The 19,720-nt window shown below is 36.7% G+C and overlaps 1 protein-coding gene across 1 annotated transcript in view; it reads left to right on the top strand.

Moving 5' to 3' along the window:
• sp3 (spermathreecae) overlaps positions 1–19,286 on the top strand; it is a 338,003-nt gene extending 318,717 nt beyond the window's left edge. Inside the window, exon 17 of the mRNA XM_068228860.1 lies at positions 17,515–19,286. Coding sequence (XP_068084961.1) covers positions 17,515–18,717 — 1,203 coding nt within the window. The 3' untranslated portion in view covers positions 18,718–19,286. The remainder of the gene's footprint in view (positions 1–17,514) is intronic.
• Positions 19,287–19,720: the final 434 nt, after the last annotated feature.

The raw sequence follows: 19,720 nt of genomic DNA on the forward strand, positions 1-19,720 counted from the left end.
CTGAGTAACATTCCACTTCCACCCCTAAGAAGACCTCAGTCATTGTTGAACACATGGAAGAAAATTGAAAGCAACCCACTGCTACCAATACATTCATATTGTCCAGTATCATTACCACAGCGATTAAAGTCCAGACAACCATCATGGCGAACAGCAATCAACCTGCAAGACAATAACTTCATAATAATAAATGCATGGAACAATCAGTGGCAGAGCCAAAACTCCCTGACACATCATTACTTAATTAAAACTCCTTGGAAGCAGCCTGCAGGCTTTCATTCACCTTGACGACGGTGGTGTGTACTGAATAGGATAAGGACTGGCCAAGGAAGATGCGGAGCAATACTGTACAAGTGGGGATGGAAGTCCTCTCCTCATTGCGACTGCGGTGAAGAACAGCAAACCATGGATCACATAGTGTTCGAATGTCCCCTCAGAGCATTTAGAGGCTCAATGAAGGATCTCCACAACCTAACACAAGAAGCCGTTGAGTGGATTAACCATCTGGACAAAGTATTGTGAATAATTTTTGAACTTGAGAGTGTGTGTATATGTGTGTGTTTCTGTACATATTTTGTAAATAGCTGATATTCCTCCTTTCATCATATGATAAATAAACTACTGAGTCATCTAAGTAATCGCCAAGCTTTTTGACTACTCCTACCCATGTCAATCTCTTCCATCAACCTTAACCACTGTGCCCGTTTTACTTCAGAAATAGATTAAATTACTTGTTGTCCCATTGTGATGGTGTCATTGCTGAAAGGGTTTTCTTCAAATAATTTATAATACCCTGTCAGGTGGGCGGAGGTTTCCTTAGTTAGACTTGTATGTAGTTTGTTCTGCATCCTCTAGGGATTGTAGCTCATGAACACTCCCAGATGATATTATTGAACTTTTGATATGCTTCTGGAATTGAATTAAATGGTTTGATCTTCTTGTCCAGTAAGTTTGTGAATCTTTCCCAGTTGGCTTTCTTAAAATTTATCTCCGTTTAAAGTAGACCTCTTGAGGTCTAATGGCAACTACCAGTTGACACATTATTGGGTGATGCTGTGTATTCTGAATAGGAGCACATACAGATTTAACACACTGATGTGCTATCTTCTTGCTCACAAATAGGAAGTCGGGATTATAATCCCGCTTCCATCTACCACTGTTAAAAGAAGGGAGCTTGCTATCGTGGATAAGAGACAGATGGTGTCCTTGGCCCGTTCTAAAACATTCTCACCACTCTCGTCTTGTTCCTAGCCCTAAATACTACTATGACTGTTGAAGTCACCAGTGAAGAAAGTTACTTTCTGGTCATTGAGATTGTTAGGTGGCATGAATGAGAGTGTTACATTAGGTGGTTTAACTGAATTGCTCCAATTCTACTGCAATTAATTTGATATAATTTTCTTCTGTAATTGATGTGGAGAGTATCTGGAGATCTGGCTTGATGAAGATTGCAGTACCATATTGTCCATACGGTCTCTACTGCCAGTTTCATACATGGTATTCTAGGATGTGGTTGGTGTACATCCATGTGAGTTTCCTTTACACATATTGCATCACAGTTTGTTGTTTGGCAAAGTTCTTGCAAGAGCTGTTTTTTACAAGTTGACATACCTTCTTTGTTCATAGATATGATAATGGTCATTTCTGGTTCTGAAAAGAACCTTTGCCGACTTATGAATATCATTATTAGGGACCTGAAAAAATTGCATTTGCAATAAATGCAAATTTTTAATCTTGTACTGAATCCAAGCCTACGGTAATTCTACTGTGGAATAAAATCATTTTTACGCATAAGTAGAAGTGCGACAAAATGCGAATTGTGACCCAAATGTGAAATTAATATGAATATGCGATTTTGGTGCGAATTCTGCAAACACGTGCTATTTTACTCGTGAAAACAACATATTTCAGCACAATCATCAGAAATCTCAAAATATGATGCATAAATCTTTCAACCATTCCGATCGATAAAGAAAAGTAGCCAATCGATTGCTGCTTGCAGACTTTAATCGATATGTACAATGGGAATAGCAAGGGGTACAAGATCTGTATCGATTATTATCGAAATGTAAATCAAGTGTCACTGAAATAACGAGATAGACGCAGCGTTGTTTTCCTGTTGTTCAAAATTGAAACTAGTGAAGAGTAGAAAGTCAAGCGATCATTTAGGTTATGGGACACACGACAATAACTACACACAAAAGGGCTCAACCATATGCAAAGGATGGTTTATATGCTACAGATTCAGCGACAGTGTTTTGCAAGTATTGTAATTGCCGAGTTAGGTGGGACAAAAAAGATAGCATTGTGAAACATGTTAAATATGAAAAACACGTGGGTAAGCGACGCGATAACAAAAGTTCAACCCATGCTGCTAGTATGTCTCAAAGAAAGCAATCTTCTGTGCTTACACAGTTAGATAGTTGTAAAGGACAAAAAATTTCCATAGATAACTTCTTGAAACGCACAGTTGAAGTATTTGCCAAGCAAATATACCTCTGGAAAAGCTGGAAAGTGAAGAGCTAAGAGCCTGGATTACTGAATTTTCAAATGAAGAGCTGCCATGTGTGAGAACTCTATTTACTGGGTAAGTTTCAATTTCATTAATCGGGTACGGTTTAGGTATTACGACATCAAAACCACGCGCAAAATTGAAGAATACCGAATTTGAATGCGACTTCCATATTGAACTATCTTACCCGTACTACCCAGTTGATCCAGTAATTTTAAATTATTTTGTTATAATTTGAGGTCTTTCTTCCTTTCTAGAAGTTGCATCTGACTAGCAGAAAAAAACAGCAGAGGCTCTAGTAAGGGAGACATCAACATACTCTGTGATGAAACTAGATAGAATGGGCCGTTGTGTTTTTAGCATCATATTCTGAGTTGGGAGAAGATCAATTTGGCTTCAGAAGAAGTGTAGGAACACATGAAGCAATCCTGACTTTACGTCTGATCTTAGAGGATCGAATCAAGAAGGACAAGCCCACGTACATGGCATTCGTAGATCTAGAAAAGGCATTCGATAATGTTGATTGGACCAAGCTATTTATGATTCTGAAGATGATAGGGATCAGATTCCGAGAACGAAGAATTATCTACAATCTGTATAAAAATCAGTCTAATTCTAATTAAAAACTAATATTTTACAATGAACTGTTTTTAATTAGAATTTTAATGGAAGAAATTTTAGTCTCTGACAAGATTATAGTTTAATCATAGACAGTTTTCCATTAGCATCTTTATATATTGTATCATTTTTCACATTTTTATGTTCCGAATTTCAATAACTGGCTAAACTTTTAGCTTTCACTTTTAATATTAGTTGTATTCTTGATGATAGTTTTTAGGCTGAAGATGCCCTTAATTGAGGGTGAAACATGTCCCATTTAACTAAGAGTCTATTTACGTAACCACTATAAGTGAAAATAAAAGTATTGAATAGGTGGAACAAATTAAAACACCTTTATTGTTGTTGAATTAGATGGGTTGGTCACATCCAGCGTACAAATGATAGCAGACTGCCTAAACAAGTTCTCTACGGTGAGATTGGTCATGGTAAAAGGCTGCAAGGTGCTCCTTTAAAACATTATAAAGACTAACTTAAGAATACTGTGAATTGCACCAACATAAATGCTAACACCTGGGCAACAATTGTACAAAACCGTGTTCTTTGGCACAGAGCTACTGCAGGTGTCTCACTGTTTGAGCAGGCACGTCACAGGCAAGAAATTGAAACCCTTGAAAAGCGGGAACTACATCAGATCCAACTGCGTCCTTCACCCACCTTTAGATGTGATCTGTGTGGCCACATTATTCATGTGAAGATTGGCTTGATCAGTCATCAGCGACATCTCCACAGAACCAACAGACTTTAAGAAGAATTGCAGGAGAAAAACGCAATTTTCGGAAACGAGTAGTGGCCAACGACGACGGCGATCTCTCGTATATATATTTAATTTTTATTCCTTTCTCCTCTTTACATGTTTCAGGTTGAACTTGAAACTTATCATTTATGCATGGCAACCATGGAGTCGTAGCTGAGTTTGATTTTGCTTTTACTTATTTTTATGAAGGTATTGTATTTGATATTTCTTGTCTGAATTTGTATTTTTGTTAACTTTGTTCTCCTTCAGCTCTAATCTGCAGTGATACCGTCTTTCAGTTTTACCTTTTGCTTTTTGTGATCTTTCATCTTATGTATCCTGACATTCTCTATTATTGAAGATATAGAATCGTGAAAGGTAATGAAAAAGGCACATATATAAATGATATTTATTACAATCACATTTTACACTTTCTAATAACCTCCCCCACCCATTCTCTAAGTCTGGACTAACCTCAGTCTTCTGACTTCTGACACCCAGTCTGTTCAAGAGCACTTCCGGTCATTAATTCTTGAGGACCCCTTTGTAAGCACACGCATGGCATGCAAGTTGAAGTAAGTCACTGCAAGTCACTGTAAAATGGAAAATTGATATATCTTTCATCCCTATATCCTTGGCTTGCGTCGTAAGTGCATCGCTTCCTTGGAAGTCTTCCTTAAAGCCATGTATTCAGTTTCAGTCTTTTGCTTCCTGGACTCTCAAGGTACAGCTCAACCTTTCATGGTGAAAGTGAAGCCAGTGCACTCTCTCTCTCTCTCTCTCTCTCTCCAGTCGTTCCACTCATGACTGAGTATCATGACCCAAGGACTTTGTTGTTTCTTTTATAAGCTGATACCATTCTGTACGTACTTGCGTTTTCCGGACAGTAACTCTCCATGGTAAGCCCATGATCTCTCTTACTTGATCAACCCGTGTTTTTGTGACCCGTCATCGTGTCCTTGTACCAGAAACTTTTCCTTGGAGAATTAATTTTTTCAGGTTGTCATCCTCTCTTCTCATAATGTGACCAAAGAATTGCAGGATTCTCTGGTACACAACTTGGCATAAACTTTCTTGTATTCCAATTTCCCGGATGACAGAATCATTTGTTCGCCTGGCTGTCCACGGTATTTGCAACATCCTTCTCCAACACCACATTTCAAATGCGTTGATTCGGTTCCTGTCTTTAGCTTTTATGGTCCAAGTTTCGGATCCATACAGGAAGATCGAGAACACAAGCGAATGGACTAATCTTTTCTTCGTATTCATAGATATTGCTCTATCTTGCCAGATCTTCTTTAATTTTGCCATAGCTGTACGTCCGAGAATGATGCGACATTTGATTTCTTAATGGAAATTCTAAGTTCCCATGGAGGGAATTAGATATTTTTCCACCAATAGAGCATATCAAAATCTGATCAAAAATTAGATGTTGGCTTTTCAGGCATTTGCTCTATTAACCAACATTTCGTCTTAGGTCTGACACTAGACTCGTCAGAGTGGGATGTGTCAGACCTAAGACGAAACGCTGGTTAATAGAGCAAACGCCTGAAAAGCCAACATCTAATTTTTTATCAGATTTTTGATATGCTCTATTGGTGGAAAAATATCTAAATCCCTCCATGGGAACTTAGAATTTCCATTTGGAATTGCTAGGCGGGCATTAATTCCATTGTGGAGTTTTATCTCCCATATGCAGTTATCAGACTGTGCCTCTTAAATAGGCTTCTGATAAGTTCACCTGCATACACCCCAGCGTCAGTGGGTAGGGTCTGACACATCCCACTCTGACGAGTCTAGTGTCAGACCTAAGACGAAACGCTGGTTAATAGAGCAAACGCCTGAAAAGCCAACATTTAATTTTTGATCAGATTTGATTTCTTTTTCGCAGCTACTTTTATCCTCAATTATTGAAGCAAGATAAGGAAACTGACAGACTCTTTGGAGATTGTTAAGGTGCTGTGGCAGCTGAATCTCTGCACCTTTGTTGACAATCATTAGTTTTGTCTTGTTCCAATTAATTTCCATGCCAAGTTTGTGACTTTCCTGTTGTACACGATCCATTATCTCGACAAGCTCCTGTACACTGCTGGCTACAAGTGTGGTGTCGTCTGCAAAACGGAGGTTATTAATTCTCTTCCCACCAATTGAAAATCCTCCTTTCTAACTGTCGAGGGCATGCCTCATGATATATTCACCATAGATGTTAAACAATTGAGGTGATAAGATGCATCCTTGTCTCACACCTTTGGAGACTTTGAAACTTGATGATAGATCACCATCAACTCTGACTTTGGCCAAGTTGTTATTGTATAAGCCTTTTATAAGTGAAATGAGATGGAATTCCCATTTCCTCTAGAACACACCACAACATCGGCCACAAAACACAATCGAAGGCCTTTTGGTAGTCAATGAAGCACAGAAACAAAGGAATGTTGAATTCATGTGCCTTTTCAACCAACTGACGTATATTTAGAATCTGTTCTCTAGTTCCTCTTCCCTTGACAAAGCCAGCCTGTTCTGATGGGAGCTGATATCTAATGTAAGGTTTCAAACGTTCATTTATGATATGCAATAATATTTTACTTGCATGTGATATTAGTGAGATGGTTCGATAATTCCCGCAGTTCCTTGTTGGTCCTTTTTTGTGAAGTGGAATGAAGATGGAAATGAGCCAGTCTTGTGGCCATACACCACTGTCCCATATCTTGTTACAGATGAAGTGCATTAAACGTACCCCTTCTTCTCCCATTTCCTTAATCATTTCCCCAGTGATGCCATCACTTCATGGTGCATTATGATTCTTCAGGTGTTTAATTGCATCTTCTACTTCACTCCTCAATACTGAAGGCTCTAGTTCAGAGTTAGATTGATTAGGGTTGTACATTTTGCAAACATTCCTGGTGGTCGCATCTGCATATAGATTTCACAGTATCTTTTCCACCTTTCAATGGCCAGTTGTTTCTCTCCAATGAGGGTACCGTCTTCATCTTCCACAACCCATGAACGGGGATTGAAGTCGCGGGTAATTTTCTTTACCTTCATAAAGAGATCACGAGGTTGACAGTGCTGTTTATCCCTTTCAGACCTGAAAGAAAACTGGAGGTGTGAATTTTTGTTTGTACGTCAGGAGCTGACTAAAATGCTCCTCAATACACATATTAATAGTTTATTTTACAAAATAAAAACTAACATCCGAAAAACAGGACCCACACAATTGTGCGTATCAAAATTCAAAACCTCGTATCACGTACGATGGTGTAGCTTCAAAATTTACGTTCACTAACCAAAGTACACGCTTCATTGAATATATTCCGGTATTCAGTAAAGCTTCTAGATTAATATAAACGCAGTAAATAAATACTTACTTTCGGCACTATTGCTTCCTGCCATCTCGCCGATCAACTGTGCTTTTTAAACTCTTCTTCCTTCGCCCTGGCGGTCAAGCGCATACTAAAATCAATTGAATTACACGCCACGTGTCCTGCACAATCACTGCAGTCCGGTGTAGCGCCGAAAAAACATCAAATACGGTCAGGGATAACTAAAATACGAACCCGCACAATTGTGCGTACTCGGTCTGAAAGGGCTATGCAGTTCAATCTCTTCACAGAATTCATGAATTTGGTTTGCCTTATCAAGTCTGCACTGCTTTTGAATTTTCCGAGATAGTGATGCGTGCATTTTTAAATATTCATCATTTTCATAATTGTTTCTTTTTAGCTGTTTCTTTTCCTCTATTAGGCTCAAAGTTTCGGCGCTTAACCATGGCTTCCTAGGAAATGAATTCTGCCCATGTATTTCCTTGCTTGCACTACTCACAGCATTCTTCAAGTTATTCCATACCGAATCTGCCGTGTCAGTGGGATTTATTCCTAATGACTGTAGTTTGGGACGAATAGCCTCACCGAAGCTACATAGAGCCCTGTCATCAAATTTCATTTCCTGTATCTTTGTTGTGGTTTTGAGTTTTCCTGGGGATTTTTCTTATATTTATTTAAAAGTTTATCTACTGTGCCCGGAGGGGGGTTGTTTTCTTTGCGATTTGTTTAATGATTTGTATCTCTTCATTGAAATCCATTGTGCTCATTGGTATGGAAATAGCTCTGTGTATCAGTGTATTCAATCCTATTTTGTGTGAGTATGGGTGTGGTTCAACTTGTTGTCAATAGTGTGCGATTTTTGAGTGAGCTTTCTGTATACTTTGTAAGACAGGTTGTCATTATTCATGCTGATTGCGATGTGTGAATAGTTTATTTTCTTGCGAGTTTCTGGCTCCATTGTAAATCCGATGGACTTGTGTAAAGAATTTACTGTGTTTAGTAACTGGTGTGCATTAGTGATGTTATTATCATATATGCATATCACATGATCGACATATATGCTCCAGTGTAAGATTCCTTTTGAATGCTGGTCTGTTAAGATCTTTTCGAAGTTACTCAGAAAAATATTTGCCATTATACTTGATAATGGTGAGCCCATGGCTAACCCTTCATGTTGGCAATAGGTTTTGTCGTTGAATGTAAAGCAATTTTGGTATAGCGTTCTTCTAAAAAGGCTAATAATTTCTTGGGTTTCATGTGGTGAAGTGTTGTTTTTTTTTATAGAAGATTTCTGATAATTTAAATGGATTCATCTATTGGTGTGTTGGTGTACATGTTAGTGATGTCAAAGGATATCATACGTGTGATCTTTGTTATTTTAAGTTTATTTAGTTCTTTAATTAGTTCTAGGCTGTTTTTAATTGATCTGTCTTCTTTAAGTGAGATTTTCTTTTTTAGAATTTGGTTGAGTTCTTTGCTTAAATTGTAACTTTATGAGTATTAAAAATTTACTGTTGGTGTAATGGGACACAGGTTTTTGTGTATTTTGGTGGGGGTGGGGGGGCTCTTAGTGTGAGGAGTTTGGGATTTTTATGATGAGGCTTTCTTTTTCTTGTTTTATGAGAATAAAGTCTGTTTCCTTGATAGCTTGTTTTATTTCGTATGGAAATGTATTTATAGGGTCGTGTTGTAGTTCTTGAATTCCGATGTTGATGAATTCTATTGTTTTTTCCTATGCACTCGTCGTTCTTCATTATGACTGTGTTGTTCCCTTTATCCACTTTTATGAAGATTAGGTTGTTGTTTTTAATTTTGTTCTTAACTGTTTTTAATGCAGAGTATTGAGTGGCACAATTCGGTTGTTTGGTGGAATTTTCTTGTGCGATTATTTTTAGAGCTTCGTTGGTGGCTAAGTTTTTTTATTATTTCTCTTTCTGAAGTGGGGATTTTGTCGCAAGCATTTTCGGCGTCAGTGATGTGCTGTTTTGTGTTTTATGTTTTCGTTATGACGTTCCTGGCAATTGAATTTGAGCCCCTTCTCTAGCAGATTTATTTCATTCTTTGAAAATGTAGTGTCTGATCTTTTAATTAATCCAGGGTAAAAATTAGAGAGTTTGTCATGGTTGTTTACTGGATTTTTCTGTTTATTCATTAGGTTAAGTATTTTATTGTCAGTGACCTTCTGTTTCCTGATTGCTTCTTTTTTAATGTAATCATGTAAAACGTTGGAGTAGGATGTCCATTGTGTATGGTGCTAGAAGTTGTTTAGGTTTAAATAGATGAATAGAATTTGTTTGTTGATTTCCTGTTTCTTTATGTATGCACATTTAATTTCGTTTCTGATCAATAATAATTGTGATAGGGATGTTGATATTTTAGCTGAAGTTGTTGTACTTAGGAACAAGCTTTAATTTAGACATTTCTTATTAAATGTAATTGATTTGCCAATGTTCATGATTTTGATTTTAAGTGACTTGAGTTTTTTGACTTTGTAATTTGCCTGACTGGCCGAATAATTTGTTAAGAATGAAGCTGTACTTTTAAGTGTTGACTTTGTTAAATGTAACATAAAAACCATCCTGTCTGTCAAACGCACACCAATTTCAATATAAACTATAACACTATAAACATACCTGTAAAAAGTACACACTATTTTACAAAGAATGACATGTTACATTCTACAAGAACGTCCACAAATCAAATCACTTAAAACATGCGTATATATGTACAGTATTGTTTGTTGTGTAAACATGTCAATTATAGAGAGTTTAGTGATAATTTGAATAAGTATTGACAAATAATGAATTTACACGTATGAACATAACGAAAAAAAAAAAAACTTCTGTACTTATCTAGACTGCCGGTGCTAAGTCCATTGTCAAACACTATTTCAAGACTGTTGTCATGCAGAGGCAAATGGAAAGTTTTGGAAATAGCACACTGCTCATGGAGAGGGGAGGGGAAGCATAGGAGGATCATGGGGAATATTGTGAATCCTTCCTATTGGATGTTATAATCTAGTATACTGTATCATGGAGAAGGGAGGGGCAAATTGGGGTGGAGCGAGTGGAGCGCTGTGGAACCTTCTTTCTACACTGGAGAGGGAAGAGAAGGTTATTAACCTTCATGTTATAATGTACTTTTAATATGGATGAATGCAAGGTAATGATTTTGGGTAAATAAAGCATGGAATTGAAATAGAAAATATCTATTAGATGTTATGATAAATGCTCATTTGAAGAGTAAGTGTTGTCCAGATGTCATGTGAGTAGAGCAAAGCAGGGGGGTGGGGGGTGTTTTTCAAGTGTGTATAGTCAATAATAATTGTGATAGGGGTGTTGATATTTTGTAAGATTCCTTTTGGTTACGTTAGCTTTGTTGTGATGTAAATTTCAATTGCTTCGTTTATATTAAAAAATTTACTTTTATATTTGATGTGTAAAATTTTTAGATCTGTGTTGATGTCTGTGAAATGGTGTGAACTGTCGTATACATGCTCCCCGATGGATGAATGCCGATTATATCTTATTGCGTTTGTGTTCTTTATATCTTGTATAAAAATTACATTTTGTTTGACCTATATATGGGGCATTGCAGTTAAGTTCTTGGTATTTGAGTTCATAGATTCCTGACTTTGAGAAATGGTGTCTCTGTAGTGTGTTGTTCGTTCTAAAGGCTAATTTTAAACCTTGTTTCTTGAAAATATTAGCTACTTTGTGTGTGTTCTTGTTAACGTAGTTGAGAACCATATATTTTTCCTTGTCATGTGTGGTGGTTTCCCAGGGATTTTTGTTTTCTTTTGCGATTTGTTTAATGATACGTATCTCTTCATGAAATCCATTGTGTTCATTGGAATGGAAATACAGTAGCTCTGTGTATCACTGTATTCAGTACTGCTATTTTGTGTGTGTATGGGTGGTTTGACTTGTTGTCAGTAGTGTGTGATGTCTGAGTGGGCTTTCTGAATACTTTGTAAGACAGGTTGTCATTATTCCTGCTGATTATGATGTCTAAATAGTTTATTTTCATGTTAGTTTCTGGCTCCATTGTGAACCTACTGGACTAGTGTAAAGAATTTAGTGTGTTTAGTAACTGGTGTGCATTAGTGATGTCATTAACTTATACATATCATCTACATATCTGCTCCATTGTAAGATTCCTTTTGAATGCTGGCCTGTTAAGATGATGTTTTAAAGTTATTCAGAAAAAGTTTGCTATTATACCTGACAATGGTGAGCCCATGCCTAGCCCTTCTTTTTGGCAATAGATTTTGTTGTTGAATGTAGGACAAGAAAAAAAAAAGTGGTTATTCATCATCTGCCAACCAGGAAGAATGAACAGGGATCATCTTAGAACTGTGCTGTGTGCAGTAATAAGAAGGTGAAAGGGAGCAGACGAGAAACTGTTTTCTTTTGTAAAACTTGTTCTAAGAGCCCAGGACTTATCACCCAAGGGACTGTTTTGAATAATATCACACCCTGAAGTTATTTAGATACCTGTATGCCAAATACTCCTCACATTTGAGAATTTATAATTTTATTAGTTAATATGTGTGCATGACCGAAAGTCGCTATTCTGTCAAGATAATCTTGGAGATGATGTAGAACAAGATGTTTTATTGCTTGGAGTCCAAACGGTTAAGATAGTATCGTCAAAGAAATTGATTTAAAAAGTAAATTCAGACATGTTTTTGAATTTTATTCTGAATACAGCTGATGGCTACAAAGCTGAAAGGAATTAACTGAAACCAGTTGGTTTTAAACAGCAAATTATGCAATATCAACCATATCTTGGTACTAGGTAAACTTTGTCATTAGTGAATGATCTGCAAATGTAATTCTAGGTCAGTGTTGCAGAACTTGGAAAGAGTTGAGTGAGAGAGTAGGGAAGGTACTGGTTCTCCTTCCACAGACCATGCACAGTCACTGACACCAACCACCACCACCACCACCACCACCACCACCCACAAACAAATGGCAGCAGATTATGAACTGTTGTATTCACAAGCAGTATTACTTTAGTTTTAAATCGTGAAATGAACAATAGTTGCTCGCAATTGAAACATCATGCTTTATGGTTGATTTTTATACAATTGTTTCCCCCCCCCCCCCCATGCTTCTTTATACTTGTACTGTTCAAGTGACATGTTTTATTCCACTATAGCACAGTCTCAACAATATGTTTACAATTCTGCCATTTCTTACAGCATGAATGAATTATCCCTCACAGTGGGGTTTTGGGAAAGGGTAAATGATGGGACCCGGCTGTGATGTAAGGACACAGCTGTTTTGCAGTTTAGCATGCCTGCTCTAGTTTACAGACTGTTCCTGTGTGGTTGGTTAACATGCCTTATAAAACTTTGAGAATATTCAGGTTTGATCCTATTGATGCACAGCATTTTCTGCTCAAAGCTGTGTATGATATTCTCTGATGAGAAAACTATTGTACTGCATGTCATATCAATATCTTAAATTGGTGAAAATCATATCCTGAAAATGTATCTGACAAGTTTCCTACCAAAGGAAAGGACTTGAAAATCCATGCTTCCACAATTTATAGACTCCATTGATCCTACAGTTATGGTTGTATGATGCAAAATTCCTTGCATGCTTCAAATTTTCTCTTGTCCCTTTGTTCTTCTCTATTATCTGTTTCCATTTTCTTCAAATGTGTAAATGTGATTCTTTTTTTTTTTTTTTTTTTTTCCAACATTGGTGAAGTTGTTCTCTTTTGGTGTTACAGACTTATTTGAATACCTGACATATTGTTAAATGCTGCTTCTTCATGAAGTTTCATGTTGCTCTGCAATTCTACCATGATACTGATTTTCTCTGTGTAATAATGTTCATTTGTCTATAAAGATTACCTTTATGTGGAATTTTTTTTCTTCTAGAATACATTTGTTATAGAGATGTTTTTGTAATGTTTAGGTCATAGTTTCATGACAGACATACAAATATATTTTATCAGTATAAAGTAAGTGAGGCAAAACAATTGGAATAATAACCTTTATTTATACTGCTTGTAAGCTTTGATTAGTTAGCATAACTGTAAAATATGTGTGTCAGGTGCTGTTCCTTCCTTTAGAATGCTTTTTTGCCTCCATGTAGATATAAATGTGGCTGCTAACTAGTGACATCTTATTCTGCAGTTAATTGCATTAGGTCCATCAAAGATTTTTGTGGCTGAGCGAGCTCTTCCGTTTGCAGACTAATCATTCCACCCAGCAGAGTATAGTAATTTATCAGGTATAAACTAATCCTTTCTGTGTTATGTTTATGTCCTGTACCTCTTTCTGTGTTCAGATGAAGCTAGTGTAATTGCTGTTTTGAATTCTCTCTCTTAGCCATCTGATTGACGTTCTACTGGATGAATCCCTCAACTGTTTTTGACTACTGTTGCTTGTACATCTGATTTCTTCTATCACTTGATATTTTTAGCATGAATTTTTTAATATTGATGTTCAATTTCTTACTCTGGTGTATTGCATTAATAGGATTCTTCTTTCTGTTCTTCTGTTATCTATCTTGTCTTTCCCTGTCTATTTATCTTGTATTTCAAACAGCTGTTTGTTGTCTTTTGTAATTTTATCTTGTAGCTCATTATGAATTCAATTGATGTTGCAAGAACTGCAGTACTTTCTCATGTTAGTCAAATACTTCTGTTTGTTAGATTTGGTTATGGGGTTCTGTTTACTGCTGATGCATTCAAGTTTCTAAGACTTGTAGCCAAAGAGCTTAATATTTACTTGTACCTAATGTGAAATGTTGCGGCAAGCCACTTGTTTAACTGATGTTAAACTCTAATTCACAGTACTAAAACTATCTTTATGATTGCCTTAACATTTCAGATGTATTTGTTTGTATGTTGGGTATTCAGCCCGAAGGCTGGTTTGATCCTCTACAGCTATGCCAGCAGCTGTTATAGATGGCCTAGGCATCACTGAAGAGGTGTACTAGGGAAATGAGGAGTGAGGTAGCTTCCCGTTGCTTTCCTCACAGATGTATTTGATTCCAAAGAGAAAAAAATGGTAATTTTACTATTGAGTTTTGTTTTCTGGGACAAAATCAAATATATTAATGTGTAAGCATGAAGGCTAGAGTTTTGTACAAACACCAGATTAGGAAGATTCTTGTACAAAGTAGAATTTTGGAAAATGGTATCAAGTAGGTTGATGGAGAGGTAGAGCTGAATGATCATGACTCTAGAAAAGTCAAGTAGATAATGGAGTTTTGCACAAAAGTGATTGGACTCATGTCAGCTGAAATATATAAACAAAAGTTTGAGATGAAATATATGAAGAATTTAAGTCAGTTTTTATGAAACAAACTCTGTAATAAATCTCATTTTCATTCCAATATATGAAAATTCTTAAATCTTGCTTTTATTCATGTCCAGGGATAAAGAACATTTTAACAAAGTATTTTTAGAGCTATCATTTTGTGAGTTTTAAATCTACCTGCTGATAATAAATATTTTAAAAATTATTTATTGGCTCTGTGTCTTCAAGACAGCAGCTATCTAGCTCATGACACGGGTTACAAAGGATTCCTGATCACCACAGTAGCACTTTCAAGCTTTTACTTCTGATTTTTGTTATCAAGAATTGTTATTTCTCATGGTAAAGTGATTTCCAATTGCCTTAGAAGGTTGTGATTCAGTAGCCTCTTACCAATAAACCTGTCACACTAAAACTTTGCTATAGTTAGCAATCAAACCAAGGATCAACAGGACAGCAGTTAGTTGTGATAACCACTATACCTAATAATTTTTGGAAAACTATTTAGGAACAGGTTGTTAAAGTGATGTTAAACTCTAATTCACAATACTAAAAGTATCTTTGTGAATGCCATAACATTTCAGATCTATTTGATTCCAAATTTTTAAAAATAAAAATAAGTTCATTTTACTATACATTTTGCCTTCTCAGCATCAAGAAAAACCATAAACATATCTCTGCCTTTTTCCCAATATTTCTCCATTAACATACAGGCACTGAGGATTACGTCTGTTGTGGACCTGTTAGGCCTGAAGCCATACTGTTCCTCGTAACTGTGACTCTAAGAGGACTCGCAATCTGCTCTCTAAGATTTTCTCAAGAATCTTAAGCCCATGAGAAGGAGTGTTATTCCCTGGTAGTTGGAGAATATGTCATAAACTACATGATACAGTCCTATGTTTCTTATTAAACCACTAAAATCATTACAGCAGAATTACAGGGGTGTCACAAAATGTATAGTAAAATTACCATTTCTTTCTTGTTTTTGGAATCAAATACATCTGAAATGTTATGGCATTCACAAAGATACTTTTAGTACTGTGAATTAGAGTTTAACATCAGTTTAACAAGCTGACCTTGGTTTGATTGCTGACCGTAGCTAAGTTTTAGTGTGACAGGTTTATTGGTAAGAGGCTACTGGATCACAACCTTCTAAGCCAATTGGAAATCACTTTACCATGAGAAATAACAATTCTAGATAATAAAAATCTTAAGTGCTTGAAAGTGCTACTGTGGTGATCAGGAATCCTTTGTAATACGTCATGAGCTAGATAGCAGCTGTCTTGAAGACACGGGCCAATAAATAATTTTTAAAATACTTATTTTGAGCAGGTAGAATAAAAGAAACTTCACATGATAACTCGTTCTTAAACTCAGCAGAACTCTTACAGGTGACAAATTTTCCTGCGTATTCATACAGGGTCCGTAATCGACTATGAGATTTAGGACTCCGTTACAAAAAAGCTGCTGCCAAAGAGTGTTTCTCCAATGAACAGATGGTTGATCGGTGTGCCCCTTTGCCAGATGGAGTTAAATAGTATTTGGGATCCTGTGATCTTCTTGACAAGACTTCTTTCAGTTCACTGGAGGCTGGACCCGTTCATATTTACAGGCTACAGGGAGCCTGATATGACAAAAGATATATAGCCAAGTTTTCATGCTGTGGCCACATATCTGTGTTCTGTTTGGGGGGTGGACATCGTCTCATGTGGCTGGTGTGCTTCATCGGATAGATGACCATCTCACTTTGGACCAATACTCGGGCATTCTGCTGAATATTATGGTTAAGAATGTGAGAGAGCGGTATCGAGATGAGGTAATGCAGGTTGTGCAAGAAAACTCCCCTGTCCACACAAGTTGTTGTTCAGGGTTAATTTTCTGAGCAGGACTCCACTGAACTACTCAGTTGGGTCCCTCAAACTTCAGACTTGAACCCCATTGAACATGTGTGGGCAAGGTGGAAACTTGTATAAAGAAATACTGGCCTCGCCCTCACCTGCTTTTGCATGATGCTTTGTAGGGCGTTCTGTTGGAGGTGTGGGGGGGAGATCACCCTTGACGAGGAATGCTTTAGGAATCTTGTTGAGCCAGTGGCATGTCAGCTCCCTTGGACTAACATGATTAAAGGTGCAATGCTAGATTTTGCAATGACTAGAAATATACATGCACTTTCATAATCATTTATTTTTAAAGTTTGTATTGTAATAGAAGAGTTACTAATCTCTCTTCAAATTTGTTTTCAGTCTGGGGAACCCATGTTTGTGGTTGGTGGTCTACGTAAGCCCTCATAGGAAGTGAGCATGGTCTATACTAAATATGCAAGTGATGAAAATAAAGTAATGCAAAGAGTAGGACTCAAACCTTGATTCTCACCTTGACAGTGGGATACGCTTCCTCGGAGCTAACTGGCACTCGCATGAACATGCTTAATATTGTAAGGCTGTGCAAGGCACGTAGCATATTTATACCTCTATAACAGTCCTTTAAGGGGCCAGTGATGATAAACTGTATGGCCAGTACAAGCATTCGGAGTGGAAATGCAGAGATTGTTAGTATGGTGCAGTTACACAATAGAGTAGCAGTCCAGTAAAGAAAAAAATTGCTGATACCAGAATTCGAACCCAAGGATCTCCTGGTTGATGACCAAGGACTTTTCCCATACACTAACACCAACATGCCATGTAGTGCTTCACATTGACTTCACTTGCTGGCCGTGTCCCTCACTTCACATATTTATTTAACCATTTTGTTGTATTCTTTTATGTTATTGTGATTTGCAGACAGTTGCATTGTGTACTGACAGTTGCATTTCATCAGGATGTGTTGCTTAACAATAAGTGAGTTGCATCACTTCTTGTTGCTGCTGTACTGGTTCACCCGAGGATAGTGATACCCGATACAGGACTTGAAAATTTTTCATGTGTCAATTTATTATTATTTAACTGTACAGTATGTGGGTATAATGTAACTTCTTTCATAATCATTTATTTTTGAAGTTAATGTGGTAATAGAACAGTTATTAATCTAGTTTGAAATCTGTTTTCAGTCTGGGGGGCCCATGTTTGTGATTGGTGGTCCAGACAATCCCTCACAGGAAATGGGCATGGTCTGTACTAAACATTCGAGTGATGAAGATGAAGAGGACACCACTGCTATGGAGATGAGACCTCGTCAGACAAGTATATTAGACTATCGTTCTCTTGGCTCAGTGCAACCACAAGTCAGAGAAAAGACTGTTGACTTAATCCTACCCAATGTAGGAATCATCATGTCTCCCAAAGTCAGTAGTAAAACTACTGAAGCTCTGTTGGAGAGCTACAGAATGACTGCTTCAAATCAAAGATTTCAACCTGATCCAGCACCATTTATTGATAATGTGTCTCTCACTCGTGTTGTGCAGAATGTTTCAATACGTGGTCACGTCTTGACTCATTCTCGTACAGACTTGAGCCTTGATGTTTCAGGTTTAGTTCCACTTCAGTCCTCAGGTGGTGGTCTTACAGCTTCACAAAATTCTTCTCTTACACCTAGTCCTCTCAGAGCTGGTGGTTCAACTACCCCTGAAATCACGGTAGAAAATACATCTGTTATGTATGATGGTAAACCAGGGGTGGTTTTGGCTTTGAAGTCATCCCAGTCGTGCCTGAGTTCCGCTCAGGAAGAAGGAATATCAAGAAAAAGATCTCCAATAGGTGACATTAGTACTAGTCAGGAGGCATTAAAAATGCCAGGTACAAAGTTAACGCCCCCAAATACCCTTCATTTGGCTCGTAAATTATCCCATTCTTCAGATGAAGTTGACCGGAGGCAAAGTTTGAAAGGCAATGAAAGTAAAATCCATATAGATTCTTCCAGGAAAGGAGTGAAAGCTATATCAAAAATTACCCGTGGGGATAATGATAGATTGCTCGGTGAAAATCAAAGGTCAACTTCTGAAAGGGATCTTAGTCTTAATATTACCTCATCCCAGAGTGAAAGTGCATTGAAATCATTCCGAACTGGGTTTACTAATGCTGTCACTTCTCCTGTTGCTGTTACCAAAGATCTAGTTTTGTCTCCATTTTCAAAGCTTGCGAAAGGAATGCAGCATCTTGGAGCCAACTTAGACCCTCGCAAATTGAAGACATCTGGAGTTGTGATTGGTGCTGGAGGAATTGGTCGACACACAATAACAGAACAGCATGCTGATGAAGTCACGAGGCTACAAGAACGATTTCGTTTCTGTAGGACAAGGCTTATTGCTTTGTAAGTTCTTACAACTTCTTCTTATGACACTTCATCACTTTTTTTGTGGTAAGTTTTTAAAATCTATTATGAGATAATAACTTACTGTTGCAAAAGTATGGATTGTAAATTTCTCTTTGTAATTTATCTTTTAAAATTAATTAGGTAAATTATAGTAAAGAGAGAAATTAATGGGATACCAAGAATGAAAGACAGAAATATTGTTTAAAACGGATGGTAAGGGAATGCAAAATATATATATAAATTATCCTGGATTAATAATGAAGTAATTTACACTATTATCTAAGTATGTTCCTTCTTCTCCATTTTATTATGTACAGTATTATGTATGTATTTTATTATGTACAGTATATTTTGCTTTAGGCTAGCATTTGAGGCAGTTACCTTGTGAATTTTAGTTATAAATATTTGATTAATAGGTTAGTAATTTTTAAAAGTTAATGAACAATCAATTTTGATACTTGATGCAAAATTTGCCATACATAATTTGTCTATATCCTGTGTTAAATTATTCTTGATATTTCTTTTGAGGCTATCCAGTCTTGTTGTAAATGCTGTTATAAGTATTTTATTTAAGAGCAAACTTATTTCTTATATTTTAATTATATATATATATAAATTTAATTAGGTAAATTATAGTAAAGAGAGAAATTAATGGGATACCAAGAATGAAAGACAGAAATATTGTTTAAAACGGATGGTAAGGGAATGCAAAATATATATATAAATTATCCTGGATTAATGATGAATTAATTTACACTATTGTCTAAGTATGTTCCTTCTTCTCCATTTTATGATGTACAGTATTATGCATGTATTTTATTATGTACAGTATATTATATATATACACACACACATTTATGTACATAATATCATTCACTTTTCAAAGTGTCCTTTTTCCTATCTCATGTTATCTTTCTGACTCCTCAGTCTGTTAAAGCATGCATGGTGTCGGTGAGAATGCTCCCTACAGCAGCTCTGGAGGAACTCATCTGGCTGGCAGTATT

Source organism: Anabrus simplex, chromosome 8, assembly GCF_040414725.1.
Source record: "Anabrus simplex isolate iqAnaSimp1 chromosome 8, ASM4041472v1, whole genome shotgun sequence".
In the NCBI taxonomy this organism is placed as follows: Eukaryota; Metazoa; Arthropoda; class Insecta; order Orthoptera; family Tettigoniidae; genus Anabrus; species Anabrus simplex.